The sequence below is a fragment of the Haplochromis burtoni genome, unplaced genomic scaffold, assembly GCF_018398535.1.
Source record: "Haplochromis burtoni strain Fernald_Lab_line unplaced genomic scaffold, NCSU_Asbu1 Contig_344, whole genome shotgun sequence".
Lineage (NCBI taxonomy): Eukaryota > Metazoa > Chordata > Actinopteri > Cichliformes > Cichlidae > Haplochromis > Haplochromis burtoni.
This window is the reverse complement of record NW_024582705.1, coordinates 492,573-508,872: the sequence shown is the minus strand read 5'-3', so window position 1 is coordinate 508,872 and position 16,300 is coordinate 492,573. Positions and strand designations below refer to the sequence as shown.

Sequence of the window (16,300 nt, the reverse complement as noted above, 5' to 3'; positions counted from 1 at the left end):
TTCACACAAAGAAATGTCGATCACTGGATAGTTTCTCTTAGTCAGACCACTTTCTGTAAACCTCGGGGATGGTTATGTTAGGAAAACCCAGTAGGTAGTAGGTTCTCAAATACTTTCCAAAGTGTGTAAGGTTTTAATGAAAGTAAAAAGCCATTTAAATGTTACAAAAAGTGGTGAAAGTGTTTTTATTCATTAATCATAGAGTTGAAGTGATTGTCTGACTTTGCGTGTTCTGACAAATGTGAAAAAGGTTTTGATTGTTTTAGTGTCTTTTGCACTGGTGAGTTTGTGATATGGTAAATGTCTTGTTTTGAGAACTGCATGAAAAGTGGCGAGGACAGTGGAGGAAAGTATTCAAAATGGCAACAAACAGCTGAAACTAAGAAAAAAAGAGTTAAAATGACCCAAAGAAATAAAGTGAGGGCAAGCAGTTTGAAAGACATGCAAAATGAGCACCAAGAGGCACTGAAGTGCCACGCAATAAACAAAATAACAAGAAAGAAGCAAAAATTGAGAGAAAAGACAGTGAAGAGGGTGACAAAGGAGCAAAATTACAAGAAAAAGCTTAAACAAGGATACCTAAAGGGAAACAACGAAACAAGAAGTGAGGAAAAAAGATTTTAAATGACAACAAAATGACAAAACACAAACCAAAACTGAACCAAAGTGAAAACAAAGAAAGACTGAATAAAAAGATTCAAAATTATGACAAAAGAGAGTCAAAAAATGTCAGAGTAAAAAAGAAATAATGTAAAGCCAGAAGGGGACACTGAAAAGTCAAAAAGGGGACATAATATGCACAAAAGACACAATACAGCAATACAATACACATTATATACATTATGAGGGCATCCAAAACAAGGCCAAGGAGGCACTAAATCATGATTAAGTGACATCAAAGACATGCAAAACAAATCCAAATAGACTCCACAGAGACACAATATAACTATAAAGAGATTTAAAATCTGTGACAGAAAGAGATGAAACCAAGGACAGAACAGAAGACACAAAATGACAACATGAGGCAAGCAGAAAAGAACACAAAGCTCCTGAGACATGCTCAAAATGACTGATGGATACAAAACAAGGCCAAAAGACACATAATGACTCTAAAGAAATGTCAGATGTTTGAAGGAGATGCACAGTGACAAATAGAGACATGGGACAGAACCTGCCAGAATGAAAGTGGTGTAATTTTGCTGTTGTTTTTCAGTCTTGTGTTAAGACGTGGGGGACATTTATACTCTTACTCGAGGCCAGTCTATGCAAAGTACTAAAAAACAATAATGAATCAAACAGAGTAAAAATATGAAATCTTCTTCGTCCTTTCCTCGCACACTCTCTAGTTTTAGCGTCAAGTTTTCTGGCTGGAGTGAAGTAGAGAACATCAGGCAGCTTGCAGCCTCTTTGTTCTCCTCCTGGCTCAGCAGGGAGACGGCTCTTCTGAGTGCAGCTGCAGCCTTCCGCCCCCCCCTCCTCTCGCTGCTCTATCAACTCGCGCAGGCGCAATTGGCTCCTCTGTGCGCTCTACTGTTTGCATTGTGTCTGAGCTGCCGGCGAGCTTTAAAAATATTATACCCACCGCGGCAATGTCGGGCAGGTCGGTCCGAGCTGAAACCCGGAGCAGGGCGAAAGATGACATCAAGAGGGTTATGGCCGCTATTGAGAAAGTACGAAAATGGTAAGAGGAAAAGTAGAAAAAAAAGCAGGGTTCGTTATCTATCACGAGAAAGGCTTGCTTGTTGGGGGAGGAGAGGGAAGGAGCGAGACAGAGCGAGGGATGAAATTGAAAGAAAAGGACATTTTCTGAAGTGGATTTCACGGCAGATGTACTTGCAGCTCAGGTGCACCGGGGCGCACTAGTGCGGTGCACCACCCCGTCCATCGGCGGGCTAGCACGTTTAGACTACATGTAGCCGGCGTATTTTTCCACTGATTTTAACGGCAAGGGTTGAACCCAGAAGCCATATTTCGATGCAGTCACATGAAGCCATTGCTGCCCGCTGTTGAGCTCGTAGCACAGGCGGCGGTTTTTAGGATCGAAACGTCTAATAAGTCTGGACTTGGAAACAATTTGACGACGGCGCTCTTGAGTCGGAGCAGTTTAGTCCGTCTGGAGTTTTAAATTAAGCGCTTTGAGTCGCCCTTTAGGTCTGATAGAGACTGAGGCACGGTGGGGGTTGGGAGAGGGAAGTAGGCTACTGTAGTGCATGGCTGAACACGTAGTGACTCAGTCTTAACGTTTAACACAAGAAAAAAGCCTTTTATACACATTTGAAGGCTCCGATACGCCGATTTTTGTTATGATAGTATACACAATTTAGGTGTGAAAGCTTACTTAGTGGCCAAATTTATTTATTTATTTTAAAAATAATTTTTATACATACATTATATGTAATTCCCAGGTCGGCGTAGAGTTTTCGTGGTTTAATAATGTCCCTGATGTAACTAATATTGTGAAATTAAACTTAAATATGACTTAGGGCAGGGAAACTCATTTTAGTTAATACAGACCGGTTTGAGATATATATATATATATATATATATATATATATATACACACACACACACATATATATGTTCATTTGTGAAAAAATCCAAATTGTGTCCCTCGCGTGTTTGTAGCGCTTCACTTTGGCATAATCACTTTGGTATAATTTTACAACTTTTAAATTGACCAGAATTTAAGTTTCAGTACCTAAAATCACAACAAGATGTTAAAAATCGGAAGGTCAAACTGAAGAATCAGAATTGAAGTATTTTTAAGTAATCGGCATTGAGTTATTTTTGAAAGAGTCAATAAAAACATCTTACTGGTTGGTAGTTTAGAGGAAAAGAAGAGCCAGTAAGATGTTTACCCCTCTCACTTTATAATTACCCAAGATTATTGGGTTACTGGCCGGATTACAGAGAATACTGACCTCCCCTTCGATTGATTAATCAGTAATGGATCCATAGAAAAGGATTCAACAGACCACATTTCTCCCATATTAGCTTATTGCTAATATTAGTTCCCTGTTAAATTCATAATTGAATTGAACTGAAAATCGTTCTCCCCACACAGAAGATATTCAGGCTCGGTCATTTCTGAAAGACCTCCCTGAACCTTATTATCCTACCAGAGCACTTCACTCTCAGGCTGCTGGTTTATTTGTGGTTCCTAGAATTTTAGACAGTAGAATTCAGAGGCTTCAGTTTCCATAAGTTCTCTCTCCTTTTAAGATTTTAAAGTTCAAAACCTTTCTTTTTTCTTTAAAGTTTCTATTTAGGACTGGATCAGGTGACCCTGAACCATCCCTTAGTTATGCTGCAGTTGGCTTAGGCTGCTGGGGGCTTCCCGTGATGCACTGAGTGTTTCTTCAACATTCGTCTCTTTTTACTTTCTGTGTGTTTATACAGCCCAACTGTATTCAGTCATTAGGGAATATTCAACTCTGGTTCTTTCTCCCATAGTATGTCTTTTGTCATCTCTCTCTCTCTATGCTCTTCACTTTCAACCCCAAGCGGTCAAGGCGGACGGCCGTCCCTCCCTGAGCCTGGCACTGCTGGAGGTTTCTTCCTATTAAGAGAGTTTTTCCTTCTACTGTAACCAAGTGTTTGTTCATAAGCGATTGTCTGATTGTTGGAGTTTCTAATATTGTAGCATCTTTACTATACAGTACAAAGTGCCTTAGGTGACTGATGTTGTGAATTGGTCTTAAATCTCTTAGAGTTTTTTGAGAGTTTTTTCTTTCTTTTTATCCCCCCCTCAAAACTACAACTAAAATGTAAAGTTTCTCAGCATTAATTAAAATAATAATGAACTAATTTACTGTTTCATTAATTTTCAAAGCCATTTTTAAAAGACACCAATAATCCTGGTATCAACTTCACAACTCTTATTTATAGTACTTTTTTGTGCCTATTTTTAGAGCCTAACTTATTGCTTCATCGCTTGTTTTGTCAGATCAACAATCCCAAAGTATTAATTTCAATAGTATGAGGAGGAGAATACTGGCAAAGTATCTGATCTGAGAGGCTGAAAGTTACAGCGAGTAATGTGAGCTGATAAAAGGCAGTAAAAAAACAAGGTTGTGATTATTATTTATTTCTTTTTTACCCTTTTGCATTTTAAAGACCAGAGAAATGAGTAACTGAGAATACGAGTGTTCAGCATACGAGTGACTAAGCAAACCAATCGCAAGCTTTAACCTTTGGTGTTCAAAATGTCAGGTAACATAGGATTTCTTATTTTGTAGCTTCAGGTTACTATCAGAAATGTTTAAGACATTCAAATATTCACTTAATTGAAACAGTGGTACCTTACCAACAACAGTTGGTACACTCTGTACTCTAAGAACATAACTGCTATACTACTATCCAATACTCTTTTTTTAAATTGTATTTTACATTCCTATAGCATCATTTATAGAGTGGCTACAGTTATATCTACACTGCTTTCACACTGGCCCAGAGCCCTTGAGTCAGCTTGGTTTTTCTGTGCCTTACAGGGAGAAGAAATGGGTGACTGTTGGAGACACGTCCCTTCGCATCTACAAGTGGGTGCCAGTTACAGAGCCCAAATCAGATGATGTGAGTTCATTATCATCACCACCACCATCATCAAAATCATCCAAAGCTGTATACTGATTTATCCAAGCTCCGGGCTGTGTTTGTTCATCTTCCTGTCACTTTATTGCATGTTGGAACCAGTTTTACTAACTAACATTGCGCGTATTCTCCTGCTTCAGAAGAACAAGAACAAGAAGAAGGGCAAAGACGAGAAATATGGCTCAGAAGTGACGACTCCAGAGAACAGCTCTTCTCCAGGGATGATGGACATGCATGGTGGGTGTTTATGCCATGCTCCAAAAGCCTATCATCTGATATTCTGTCATAAACTGTGGAGTCTCCCCACAGCCACTACAATCCAAAATATAAAATGTATTTATAGTTGTATGATACAGCTTCACTTTACAGAAAACGGCAAAAAAAAGGAGAAAAGTAAGTGAAGCTGTAGGACTTCCAGGCAAGCTTGGGAAAGTGAGATAATGTATTCCAGGCATTTTTGGAAGGAAGTAGTTCTTCCATTGGCTGAAACACTCCAGTAACCATACTTGCGTGAGTAACAACAGGCAAACCTTTATCCGGTCTGAATACGCCACCTATCATCTCAAGGCAAAAAACCAGAAAACAAAAAGAAAACCAGGCGGGCCCTGTGCTTTTTTTTAATCAAAGGTTTCTAAACTGGAGGAAATGGTGGATTTGTTAGTGACTACTTTTGAGTAACACATTAAGTTGATTTGTTTTTGCAGTGAGCATTCCCTGCAAAACCTACAGTGTGTGTGTTCATGCTAATGAAGAAGAATGTCACCCAGTGTGTCTGTGTGGCTCATTGATGTGTTTTTAATAGTTTTATGGTTTTCTTTTTTTTTTCAAAGACAGCAGTGGTGCTATGACACAATAATTAGCTAGATTTTATCACAGAGATTACACCCTGATAATGATAAGCGGAAGAGAATGGATGGATTTTTTTTCTTGCCTTTTTAAAGTTCCCTGTTTTTTCTTTGCATATTGTTTTTTCTTCTGTTGCATTATCATGGCGTGAAAATTGACAGCGTAGACCCTTTAATACTCTTTGGAGTCATTCATTTAATTTTTTTTTTATTATGAATCAAGTATTTATAAAAAAAAAATGAGCATGACACTTAATGCTGCAAACCAAAATCTGTTTGCCTTTAAAGTGACTGTGCAATACTTTCAATCTGTGTCTTTGCTAGATGACAACAGCAACCAGAGCTCCATCGCTGACTCGTCCCCAGTGAAACAGGAAAACAGTTGTAGCACCAGCCCTGCCCCAGAGCCCACCTCCACATCACACCGTGACAATGGTGAAGCCAAGACTGACCAGAGCCCAGACAGCAAGAGGGGTTAGGCACTTGCAAACACACTTCCAAATAAACAGACAGACACACATACTTTAAATGACAGTCTTATCCAAAGCTCCTCTAGCAGGTGGTGGAGTTGCATTGTCAGATGGGTGAGGAGCCCCTTCCTGTTTTTGTTTTTATCCTCAGAACAAATAGCATCACACTGTGAGAAGATTAAAATGACTGCTTCTACATAGTCAAACACTCATACGGGGACCACAGACACAGTGCAGCTGCCGTGCTGTTCCCCCCGGGACTTTAACCGTCAACCATCTTTTACCGCCACCCTCAATTCATCTTAATGCCAAAACCCCCTCTCATACATTCACATTCTAACTTACATATTATATTTTTGCATATCTCAATGTACTCCTCACAGCAGCAGTCTTGTGGGGATTGAACCTGGAAATATTGCACCACGAATTTGAACTGAGTGCACAATAAGCAAAGATTAAACATATATACTTATACTTCTTTTTAAAGAATAGTGTAATACATTCACCATTCAATTATGGACCACAGAAGTAAAAACATTACAAGAAATAAATCCTAGAATGAGGTAAACAGGCCAATGAGTGTGTCAGTGTGCGTCTATAGTCTTGTAACCATAACATTAATCAAACCAATTGTTTCTGAATTGATCATAAATAAGCTTCAAGAAAAAATGCCAAACACACACTTATTCAGGCTTCTTACTCCAATTGTCTTTAATAAACAAGTTAAAAGCAGAATCTATTTACTCATGAAAATAATTCAGAGCATATGTGGTTAAATGTGGAGTCTAGTTTGGCTTTGTTGTGATTTTAAAGAAAACCCCACAAGCATTTTTTTAAATGCTTCGGAAATTCGTTGAACACCAGTATTTAGGATGGGAAATAATCAACTTTAAAAATCAGTAAGTATTGTATCTTGTCAGTAGAAGAACCTTTTTTCTTCCTGATACGATTGAACAAGTCTAAACCAGTGTCCTGAAAGCAAAATGCCATCATTTTAACAGAACAAGAACATCTGAAAAGAATTGGTGTAACTCCAAAAGTGAAAACTGTAGATAAATTTGAGGGTGTTTTTGGCAGTTCATCTCTGTGACCACACTGTCATTAAAGTATAAAGTATAAGACAATTCAACAGGTATGTGTGCTCTTGTGCTGATCTATCATTGTCTTAACAATCTCCAGGTAAGAGCATCCCTTCATCAGAGACCTCAGAGAGAGCACAAAGTGCCAAGAGAGACAGCCTGTCCTCAGGGGAGAAGGACTCTTCAGACAGCAAAGCCACTCAGGTATGAACACATCTGTCTATAAAGTTTGAATCGGTGTCATATGATCTGCTGTTGTAACCCCTAGAGGGAGCAGCTGAAAGAAGAAGAAAGTACATCCACGTTACTTCGCTTCTCAGACCCAGAAGATATCCTTTATATACAGTCTATCATATTACTATTTATTAGTCCAGAAAAATCCTCAATATTTTCTTTTCTTCTTGCCTGTAGGACCTAGAGGATGAAGCCCCGCCCAGCAAGAAAAGCAAACTGGAGTCCTCATCTCAGGACTTTGAGGAGAGTTAAATGTTTGGGGCTGAGTCATTACTCTTCTTCAGCCTCCTGTCTCTTTCCCTTTGTCCTTCCTCCATTAACTCTAGATAATTTAGGGCTAATGGACATACTGGCTCTCCTCTCACTCCTGTTTTTCTTCCCTCACCTTCTCCTCTCTACCTAAACTAAAAGGGATAATGGACGTCTCCCACCCTTCCTCTCTCACTTTCACCCTAATGGCTGCTTCCCCTCCAGTTTGTCATCTTTGCCCCTGACACTCCCCTGTCACAGAGGGAGAATGGATATTACCTCTGTTCACTGGTCCCCCTCCGTGCTTCCTTCCAGTCCTCCACACTTTTCACTAATGCCAAGAGACACGCCGAACCTGGGCTGCAACCCCCTCTGTGAACAGGGGCAGCGCTGTCAGCCAAGCCACCACCAGGCCAGATGACAAACACTGACCTGCTTCTGTGACTAAAAGAGTTAACACTGGGATTAGGATGAGGTCAATCGCAGACACTGCTCTGAGACCATTTTTTAAACGTTTCACTGCTAAGGGTTTAGCTCAGGATAACTGAAGAGGCTAGCCTGGTCTCAGATCAGCGGCTGCGGGGGGAACCTCCACCCTAGGACCACGTCACTTCAATCCTCCCGATGCGCCTCCTGTTAGACTAATGTTCTATATTTGTTTAGGAAGTGTTTAGGGTTTTTTTCTCAGGAGGGTCAATGCACTGTTATGGTATGTCACAATCGATCACAGATAGATTTGCTGCTGTAGTGGATGTCTTTTTTCTCTATCCATGAAAAGTTCACCATTGACATATGTTTTTGGGTTTTTTTGCTTTCAAAGAGAGTTTGTTTATGGTTCGTAGAGGAAGAATATGACAACGGTACTGGTTGAGATACACTCTTGGTTAAGTAGTAAAAACAGGCATAGCTAGCGTAGGTCCTGGAGGTGTGCCTTGAGTTGCTATGATTAAATACACGTTTTAGGTCAAGCAGGTTTTGAATTACAATTTTGGTGCCATGTTTTGTTTTGATTTTTGCCTTACAATTATCACTAAATAGTTTTAGCCGATATTTATTTTTTACCTACAACTGTTTTTCATTTAAAAGGAATAGATGAACATTTTGGGAAATATTTGCTTTCTTGCAGAGAGTCAAACAAAAAATATGGCATTGTCACAGCCAGGCATTAGTTAGCTTAGCTTGGTATAAAAGCTGGAAAAGGGAAATGGCTGGCCTGGGTTGGTCTAAAATCAGTCAAATAAGAACTAGGAATACCTGTAATGTTGCAGCAACACACAAATCCACCAGGTTAAATTTCCTTGATGGGTGTTGCCCAAAGTAGGATGGGACAGGAAGTGGCAGAGGGAGAAGCTAGCCTAGCAGAAATAGTATTTGATTTTGGTTATTTTACTTTTGTGAATTTTTCTCTAGGGGGTCACAGCTTCTGTCAAAGACAGTCTGGCACATAACTCCCTGTGAATGACACGACTTAAGTTTTAGATTTGTTTTTGTTTTTTTTTGTTGTTGTTTTTGTCCAAAAGCTTTGGAGATGTTAGTAGGTGAAACTAGCTTACATGTTAACATGCTATTTATTATTTATTTACAATTATTATTTTTACTTTTATACTAGAATGAGATGAAGAAAGAGACGAAGTCCCTCATTACTTCTTGGCACATAAGAAAGTGTCTAACTGTCTCCTGCCATGTAATCGCGTTATATCGCATTATCATAAAACTCTCTGCAAGGAAGCAAATTGGCGTGTTAGTCCTTTACACAGTTGGAGACTGGAATTTGAACACTACCCAGAAGTTAATTTAGTTTTGTCTTGTGAAAATGTTGCAATTTGTAAACTTCAGTCAGAACACCAGTTGTTGGTCTTTGTCTACTTCAGGTGTTTGTTTGTTTTTCTTTTAGCACCTTTAAGTAGAAATTGACCAATTTCCTGGACCGGTTTTCCCACCTGCTCCACCATTTAATCACTTCTCCTCTGTGTAAGTCTTCTGTGTATCACTACTTCTCTATGACCTACTAAAGTCTTTTAGCTCAAACATTGGTTCTAATCCTCCTTCAAGGTGCTGTCTGTTGGCTGAATCCATACACATGTGGCATCAAGCTCTTGGTTTTGTGCAAAGTTGTGCAATTTACTTGAACTTTGTTGTGTGGATTCAGGCCTGTGACCTCTAATGTACAACCTCACACATCTAAGATTTACTTTCATTAATTGAGATTTCCTTGTCAATTTGGATTGAAATGAATTGACTCACCACAAATCAATGATTTCATAACATAACAGGGGCTTTATGATGCAGAATTACTTGATCAGATTTCAGCAAATCAGCATTCACATGGATGGAGAGAAAAGAAATTCAAAAAAAAATGTCTTGGTATAGAGGACGGATTAGCATATACCTCATTCCCAGTCCAGCAGCGCTGGAACTTAAAATGCTATTGTATTGACATTAACAGTTATAAACAGCATTATGTACACTCAGTTTAAGAAAAAAAATCTCACTTATGTTGTAGCTTTCACCTGATCGAGCCAATTGCTTATAGTTTGCTCATAACTGTAAAAAAAGAAAAATGGAAAAAAAGAGCTGTGAGATATAAGATCTTGTATGTTTTGGGGTTTTGTTTTTTTTCTTGGGACCATATTGTTTTTCTTTAGATCTTGTACAGATTTATGGTTTGGTTTGACTTATTTATTCCATCAGTAGTGCTTGGTTTTTATCATGTCCAATGGTTTTGTTTTCTTAATAAAAGTCACAAAATTTTCTGGGTGTTGATGTTCAGTGTTTGTTGAGAAGAAAAAGGGCACGAATCATGAGGACATCTGAAATAGCAGCCTTATCAAAGTATGCTTTTTGCTTTTGAGTGGCTTGTTTCAGCTTGCTTTTGCCAGTATGTGAAAGCTACATATTCAGACACACTTTTTTTCATACCTTTGTTACAGTGGAACAAAGACATGAAAATATTAATAGCAGGACTGACTGCCCAAGGCCCCAATACCAGGAGGGGCCCTTGGAAGCCTCAAATGAACAGTTTTCCATTCACAATTTTTACTTCTACTTAATGTAATCATTAAATTACCTGAATAATTCAACAAAAAAATAAATAAATAGTGGAGGCTTAGATGCCACTTTGACAAATGCTTTAGTCCACTCAGTTCTTACAGAACAGTGCTCAACTCTTACAGTACAGCTAATTAATTTTATTAAGTTGACTGCTAATGAAGACTGAGTCATATCTATAATCAAGAAAGAAAAACTGGGTTATCAAACAAGAAAGAGAAAAACCAAATTTCAGCCGTTAGCAAAACATTTCTGCAACCACAATTACCACCATCTGGTGGTCTTCAGATAGAATGTAGGTTTAATGCACGTACACACTGCCTGAATTTCTTTTACCCAAAAGTTACATGCACGTTTTAGAGTGGTTTTAGCGGTTTTACTTTACATGATTGCCACGTCTTTTTCATGTGTGAATTACACTGCCAAGTTCCAAATTTCTCCTTTTTTCATGCACTCCCACAATATCTGAGGTACTGAAGCCCTGGTTGATTTTTATTTCTATTAATGTAACCAAAACAACAGGAAAATAAGTATATCAATTTCACAATGGAGATGTTTATGTATATACTTTCCTTATTTTTCTTGTCAGACAACTATTGAAATGTGAAAAAAAGTGCATCTGGGACGAGCAGTGGCTGACCGGTAAAGAGGAAAGAAAGGACGAGAGCAGCTTTTCTTTTCTTAGCATTTGTATTGTTCTGTTCAGGAGTATACAGCACATAGAAAACAGTGACATTTTCCACCACATTAACATCTGTAAAATGGTTTGAAACCATTTATAGATGGTGCCTGAAATTGTTACATATAAAACATTACACCAATAATTAGACGCATCACTTATAACAATGTTTTAAAGTCTATACAAATAATTTTCCCCTTGAGTGAAAACCTCCTTATAGAATGTCAGCCTTGTCAACAGGGCAAAAAAATAAGATGTACACATAAAAGCTATCTTTTTGTTCCATGGCACTGTGTACACATTTAGCAGAAGGAAACTTCTGATTAGTATTTACAAAAACTAGGGTCAGTGGTTAGTCATGTATTATACACTGTTACACTGGAAGATTCAATATGATCCAAAATTGTGCTTTAGTATAAGATATATCAAATAAAAACTGCTATACAGGGTTAATTTAAAGAAATAGTTTGGCAATTTAGGTAATTCACTTAGTTGTTTTCTGACAGCTAACATTCTTGTAGTAGCACCTCTAAAGCTCACAAACAGTTATATGATCATGTTGCTTTAAATAGTACAAAAATGTAAAAAAAAGAAAAAAAAAAAGAAAAGGCAATTTGTTTTATTTTCAACACATTATTTATAATGCTTCCCAATATTTCTTCAATATGTGCTAAGCTAACCTGGTGTAGCTTTAAGCTGACTGCACTTTAGAAATCCATTGAAATCCATTCAGTACCTACTGCTGTTTCTTTGTTTATTGTGCTTATAATTACAAAATCCACCAGATGTTAGGATTACCTTTAATTTCTATATATGTGCTAACGTGTGCTTTAATGATGTATTTTGAGGTTATCATTATTTTGTAAGAAACCAGGTTATACAGGAGTTACACATGCTGTGTGGTAACTATGTTCACAGTAAATGTTTTTAGTGTATAATAAGGTGGCTTTCATAAGGTAACTTTAAATAATGATGTATGTTCATTTGACAAAGTAAAGTCCAGTTGTATTGTGACTTTTAACAGTCACAATACAACTGGAATAGACTTTAGTAGTCAGTGTCATTAAACTCTCAAAGCGAAAAAGCAGAATTACTAAAATGTCAAACTTTTGCTTTAAAGGTACTTGTTGCAAATTCCTTTTTTGAAATCATTCTTCACGAAATAGAGAAAAAGAGAGAACTAAAGTTTAAGCAGGGCTGGACTACACTATGTGTAATACCAATTTCCACAACAAGGTGGTGTAGCAAGTCAGTGTAACGTACAACTCTATTTTCAGCCTATTAGTACAGTATAGAGAATAGACAGGAAAGCAGACTCAACTCCCTGGTCCCCTGCTTAAAAATGCTATTTGTAGGGGTACCCAGTGTAACCTACATTTAACCAAGCAAATAACTACGAGCACATTCTTATTTTCAACACACCTGCTGATCAAACCCTGCACCTTGGCGCTGCAAGTTTTCCTTAAATGCCGGAGAGGGTGATTGCAAAAAGTACCTTTAAAGAGGTCGGCATGAAAGTTAGTGCTCAATGATCGGCACCGTCCTCCTTGAAAAAATAGCTTTTAAATACTTTGAGAAGAAAACGCACATTTATTGAATCTTTAAAGTGGATAGTGCAAAGCTATCAAAGTTAGTAGAGGCTTCTGGAGTTTCATTTGGGCAGTTTCCTGTAACATTAGGCAGATGCATTTCAAAAGCCCACCTATACTACAGTAGTCCTAGCACTGACTATACGCCTTCAATCAGTGCTAGCTTATTTTCCCTTAAGGGCGTCACTGGCTAATAAAAGATCATACAATAAATAACAAAATGCAACTTCATTATTAACCTTCAGTAACTTTCTACTGCATCGTTTGAAACATATCAACCTGTGGGAGACTAAACAGGAAAATGTGTTTATTCCTGATGTTGAAAAAGCTGTTGAAACCTAACCATGAGATCTGTTTAGTAGCTTTTGATTAAGTTCCCCATTCGTCACAATATTGCAGGCAACTTTTAAATTGTAAACTTTTAGGCATCTCAGGAAATGGTCCTTAAAAATCTCTTAGAAATAAGAACAATGTGAGATTATAATGAAAAGCTCAGCAGTTACTAAACAGACAGAATTGTGTTATTTAGTTAAGCAATGAAACTTTAAACTGAAAAAAGTATGTGTGAAGGTAAACCCATGCTTTGAAAAAAGGGCCTGAAATTATTATTTTTTGGAAAGTACCATTTCCAAGGTCAAGATTGAACTATATCCATATCAGAAAATATTTACATTTTCAGCATTTAGGTTATTACTAGAACTTAGGTTGCTAAATCTGTTTAAACAAATTAAGTCAAAATTATTTTAAATATTAAACTGAACTATTTTAATTGGAAATCTGTGACAAATTTAAGAAAAAAATATGAAATATTACAAGAAATAATATTATTTTATGATCACTTTTATCATAATATTTTATGATAAAGTGATCATGTTTTGAGAATAAGGGGTCGTGTGAGAATATGAGAATAAAGTTAAGAAAAAATATCTTACTATTATAATATAATATTAATTTGCTAAAGTAAATGCAACAGTCTAAGAAAACAACGTGCCGTAACATTTTGAAAATACACGCAATATTATGAAAATAAATTATTTTAAAAAAAAAGAAATCCCCTCATTAAAAATGTCTGTATAACATTTTAAATAATAAAGCCAAATGATTTATTGAAAAAGTTGTAATATTCTGAGAACAAACAAATAAATTTTTACAGTGATGCAGTATTTTTAGAATACTAACTATGATAATTACCATTATAAGAATTTAGTAATAATATTCCAAATGTCTATTTTAATATATGCACTTGAAACAAAGTGTTGAGGAAAATTTGTGTGCTTTTCCTTGTCAAAGTAGGAATGATATGCAACTTAACGGCAAAGATTTAATATTGAAAAAAAGAAAAAAAATGAATCCAGCTCATACACACTTCAGAAATGGACATTCTTACTTTTTCACAATTCCTTGCATTACCATGTTAGATCATTTTGAAATCTCTGTGTATTCTTCAAGGATTCATGTGTTGTTGTGCTTTGAGCTTTGGGACATTTAATATTAATTATATTTATTGGATCTAATTATGAAGAGAGCCCTGTTAAAAGTTTGTTTATACTTGCTGATGGCAAAGTAACCTGATGGCAGTATAATCACAGGTGATTTAAGATGGCACTGAACTGTTTCACTGTGTGATGAAGAGCATGTATGCTACACACTATTAATATGCAATAAATAAATAAAGCTGGCGTTCTGCAGTACGCCAGTTCGTTTTTTGTATTTATGCATTTCTTCAGCACCTGCCCCATATAGTGGTGAGGATGTGCATGGATTTTTTTTTCTTGTTTCACCTATATGTCCACCAAAACATTACAACTTTTTCAGTTTTATTATTATAATTACTTTTTCCCAAAAATATTTTTCCCTTTTTATTAAAAGGGCTTTACAAAATATTGCATTAAAACAAAAACAAAAAAGTTATGGCAGCATCAGTGTGATTGGTTTCTAGCGTCACACTGAGCTATGTGAAACAGAGTGGAGAGGTGCTTCATCTTCCCTTCATTCAACTGTGCTTCCCTTTGCTGACCATCAACAAATTCAGCCTAAGTTATTTTAGAGAAACTGAAATGCAAAACAAACATTAAAAATGACAAGTGCAGAGGACGGATTCCTTTTGTTATTAACATCAATATTGCACCAAAGCAGCATACAGTATTTGGACGAGCATTCTTCATGACACAGAATGGAGCTGCAGAGTAAAGGATTCAGACCAGGACAGTGGCTACTTCTGATATGCATAAATACAGTATAAAAATACATTATGGAAAAATTTGCAGCGGCTATATTCAGACATGTTGGGTTGGACTGTGGGGAAAAAGAACAGGAGAGGAAACGATGGTAACTGAACTTTTTAAGGCGAGGAAGCAAAAGGAAGGGGAAGGAGAATAAAACACCTGGAGCCTCTAGAAGGTCTGATCATCATTGCAGGACTCTGTGGCATGTCCGAAGGCCTCGCAGATATCACAGTAGGGCCTTTCAACGGCAGGGTTGCCATGGTAGGTGGTGTGAGGTACAGAGTCGGGGCTCTGAGCCTGAGTGGGGCAGTCCTCTGTGTCGTGGAGGTCAAAGCAGTCACAGATGTCACAGAAGAGACGCGGGGTTGCCTTCTTCTCTCGCTTTGATATGCCTTCATCAAACCTACGTTATAGAGAAAAGCGAAAACACACAAGCTGTGGCCATGGGTTTTTATCTGAATATGTTGTATGTAAATCATTGTATACTACACTAGTGTTTTCCTAGTCTTTTTCCTTGAAAGTGTTAGACAACAATGTGATGAGTCAAGTGCGCTGGTGGTCCAGGAGCGGTTTTAATTGTTATGACCAGGGGTGCACATAAGTGGTCCGCAGGTACACATTCGCTGTCAAAATAAAAGACCCGCACCAGATAAGAAGTTGCAACGCACGTTTGCGTACATAAGATTTTCTGGAGGAGGACAGACATTTGTTTAGAACTCTTAAAGATGTCAAAGAAGCAAGCTCCTTTAAGCAATTACTCTGGTGTTCCTCCACCTCCAAAGAAATGTCACTCTAGCGGACAAAAACAGTGCCTTTTATATGTGCGCAAACGCGCGTTGCAACTTTTTATCTGGTGCGTGTCTTTTATTTTGACAGCGAATGCGCACCACTTATGTGCACCCCTGGTTATGACGCAGAAACGACACTAACACAGAGATATCTGATTGTGCACTTAACTCTGTGGTTTGCCATGAATGGAGTGAAGGCTGCAAGCTGATTCAGGGAGCCAATACAAACTACATTCATTCTTCTCACCTCTTATGCCAAACACACCTTCATATTTAGTGGTTTAGTTAAGAAGAAAAATTCCCATCTCCAGGGGATTTTTTTTAAACACTCCCCAGTCTTCTTACATAAAACATCTGCAAGGAGTGATGAGCTTAGATGCCCAAATTCTAACTTTTTTATGCTGCACTAATGAATCATTTCAAATGTCAGTTGTCTGTCTGAACTAAAAGCTTTGCTCAATTATAATAAGCGAGAACAGCAGAAAACTGCCTACACAAGCAAGA

General features: G+C 37.5%; 2 protein-coding genes across 5 annotated transcripts in view; one reads left to right on the top strand and one right to left on the bottom strand.

Moving 5' to 3' along the window:
• Positions 1 to 1,503: 1,503 nt before the first annotated feature.
• bcl7a (BAF chromatin remodeling complex subunit BCL7A) lies at positions 1,504 to 9,814 on the top strand. The gene is made up of 6 exons (XM_005946310.3): positions 1,504 to 1,681; positions 4,491 to 4,572; positions 4,731 to 4,827; positions 5,760 to 5,909; positions 7,085 to 7,188; positions 7,396 to 9,814. The coding sequence occupies exons 1-6, from the start codon at positions 1,590 to 1,592 to the stop codon at positions 7,468 to 7,470; spliced, it is 600 nt and encodes a 199-aa protein (XP_005946372.1). The 5' UTR covers positions 1,504 to 1,589; the 3' UTR covers positions 7,471 to 9,814.
• Positions 8,919 to 16,300, bottom strand: part of clip1b (CAP-GLY domain containing linker protein 1b) — a 48,470-nt gene continuing 41,088 nt past the window's right edge. For all 4 annotated transcript variants that reach the window (XM_005946308.3, XM_042228736.1, XM_005946306.3 and 1 more), the window contains one exon: positions 8,919 to 15,411. In XM_005946308.3, coding sequence (XP_005946370.1) covers positions 15,177 to 15,411 — 235 coding nt within the window. In that variant the 3' untranslated portion in view covers positions 8,919 to 15,176. The remainder of the gene's footprint in view (positions 15,412 to 16,300) is intronic.

What these genes read in the sequence shown, in the direction of transcription:
- bcl7a (XM_005946310.3), top strand. Translation starts at nt 1,590, where the DNA reads ATGTCGGGCAGGTCGGTCCGAGCTGAAACCCGGAGCAGGGCGAAAGAT. An exon ending in ATTGAGAAAGTACGAAAATG is followed by an intron (nt 1,682 to 4,490) that starts GTAAGAGGAAAA and finishes TGTGCCTTACAG; the next exon opens with GGAGAAGAAATGGGTGACTG. An exon ending in CAGAGCCCAAATCAGATGAT is followed by an intron (nt 4,573 to 4,730) that starts GTGAGTTCATTA and finishes CTCCTGCTTCAG; the next exon opens with AAGAACAAGAACAAGAAGAA.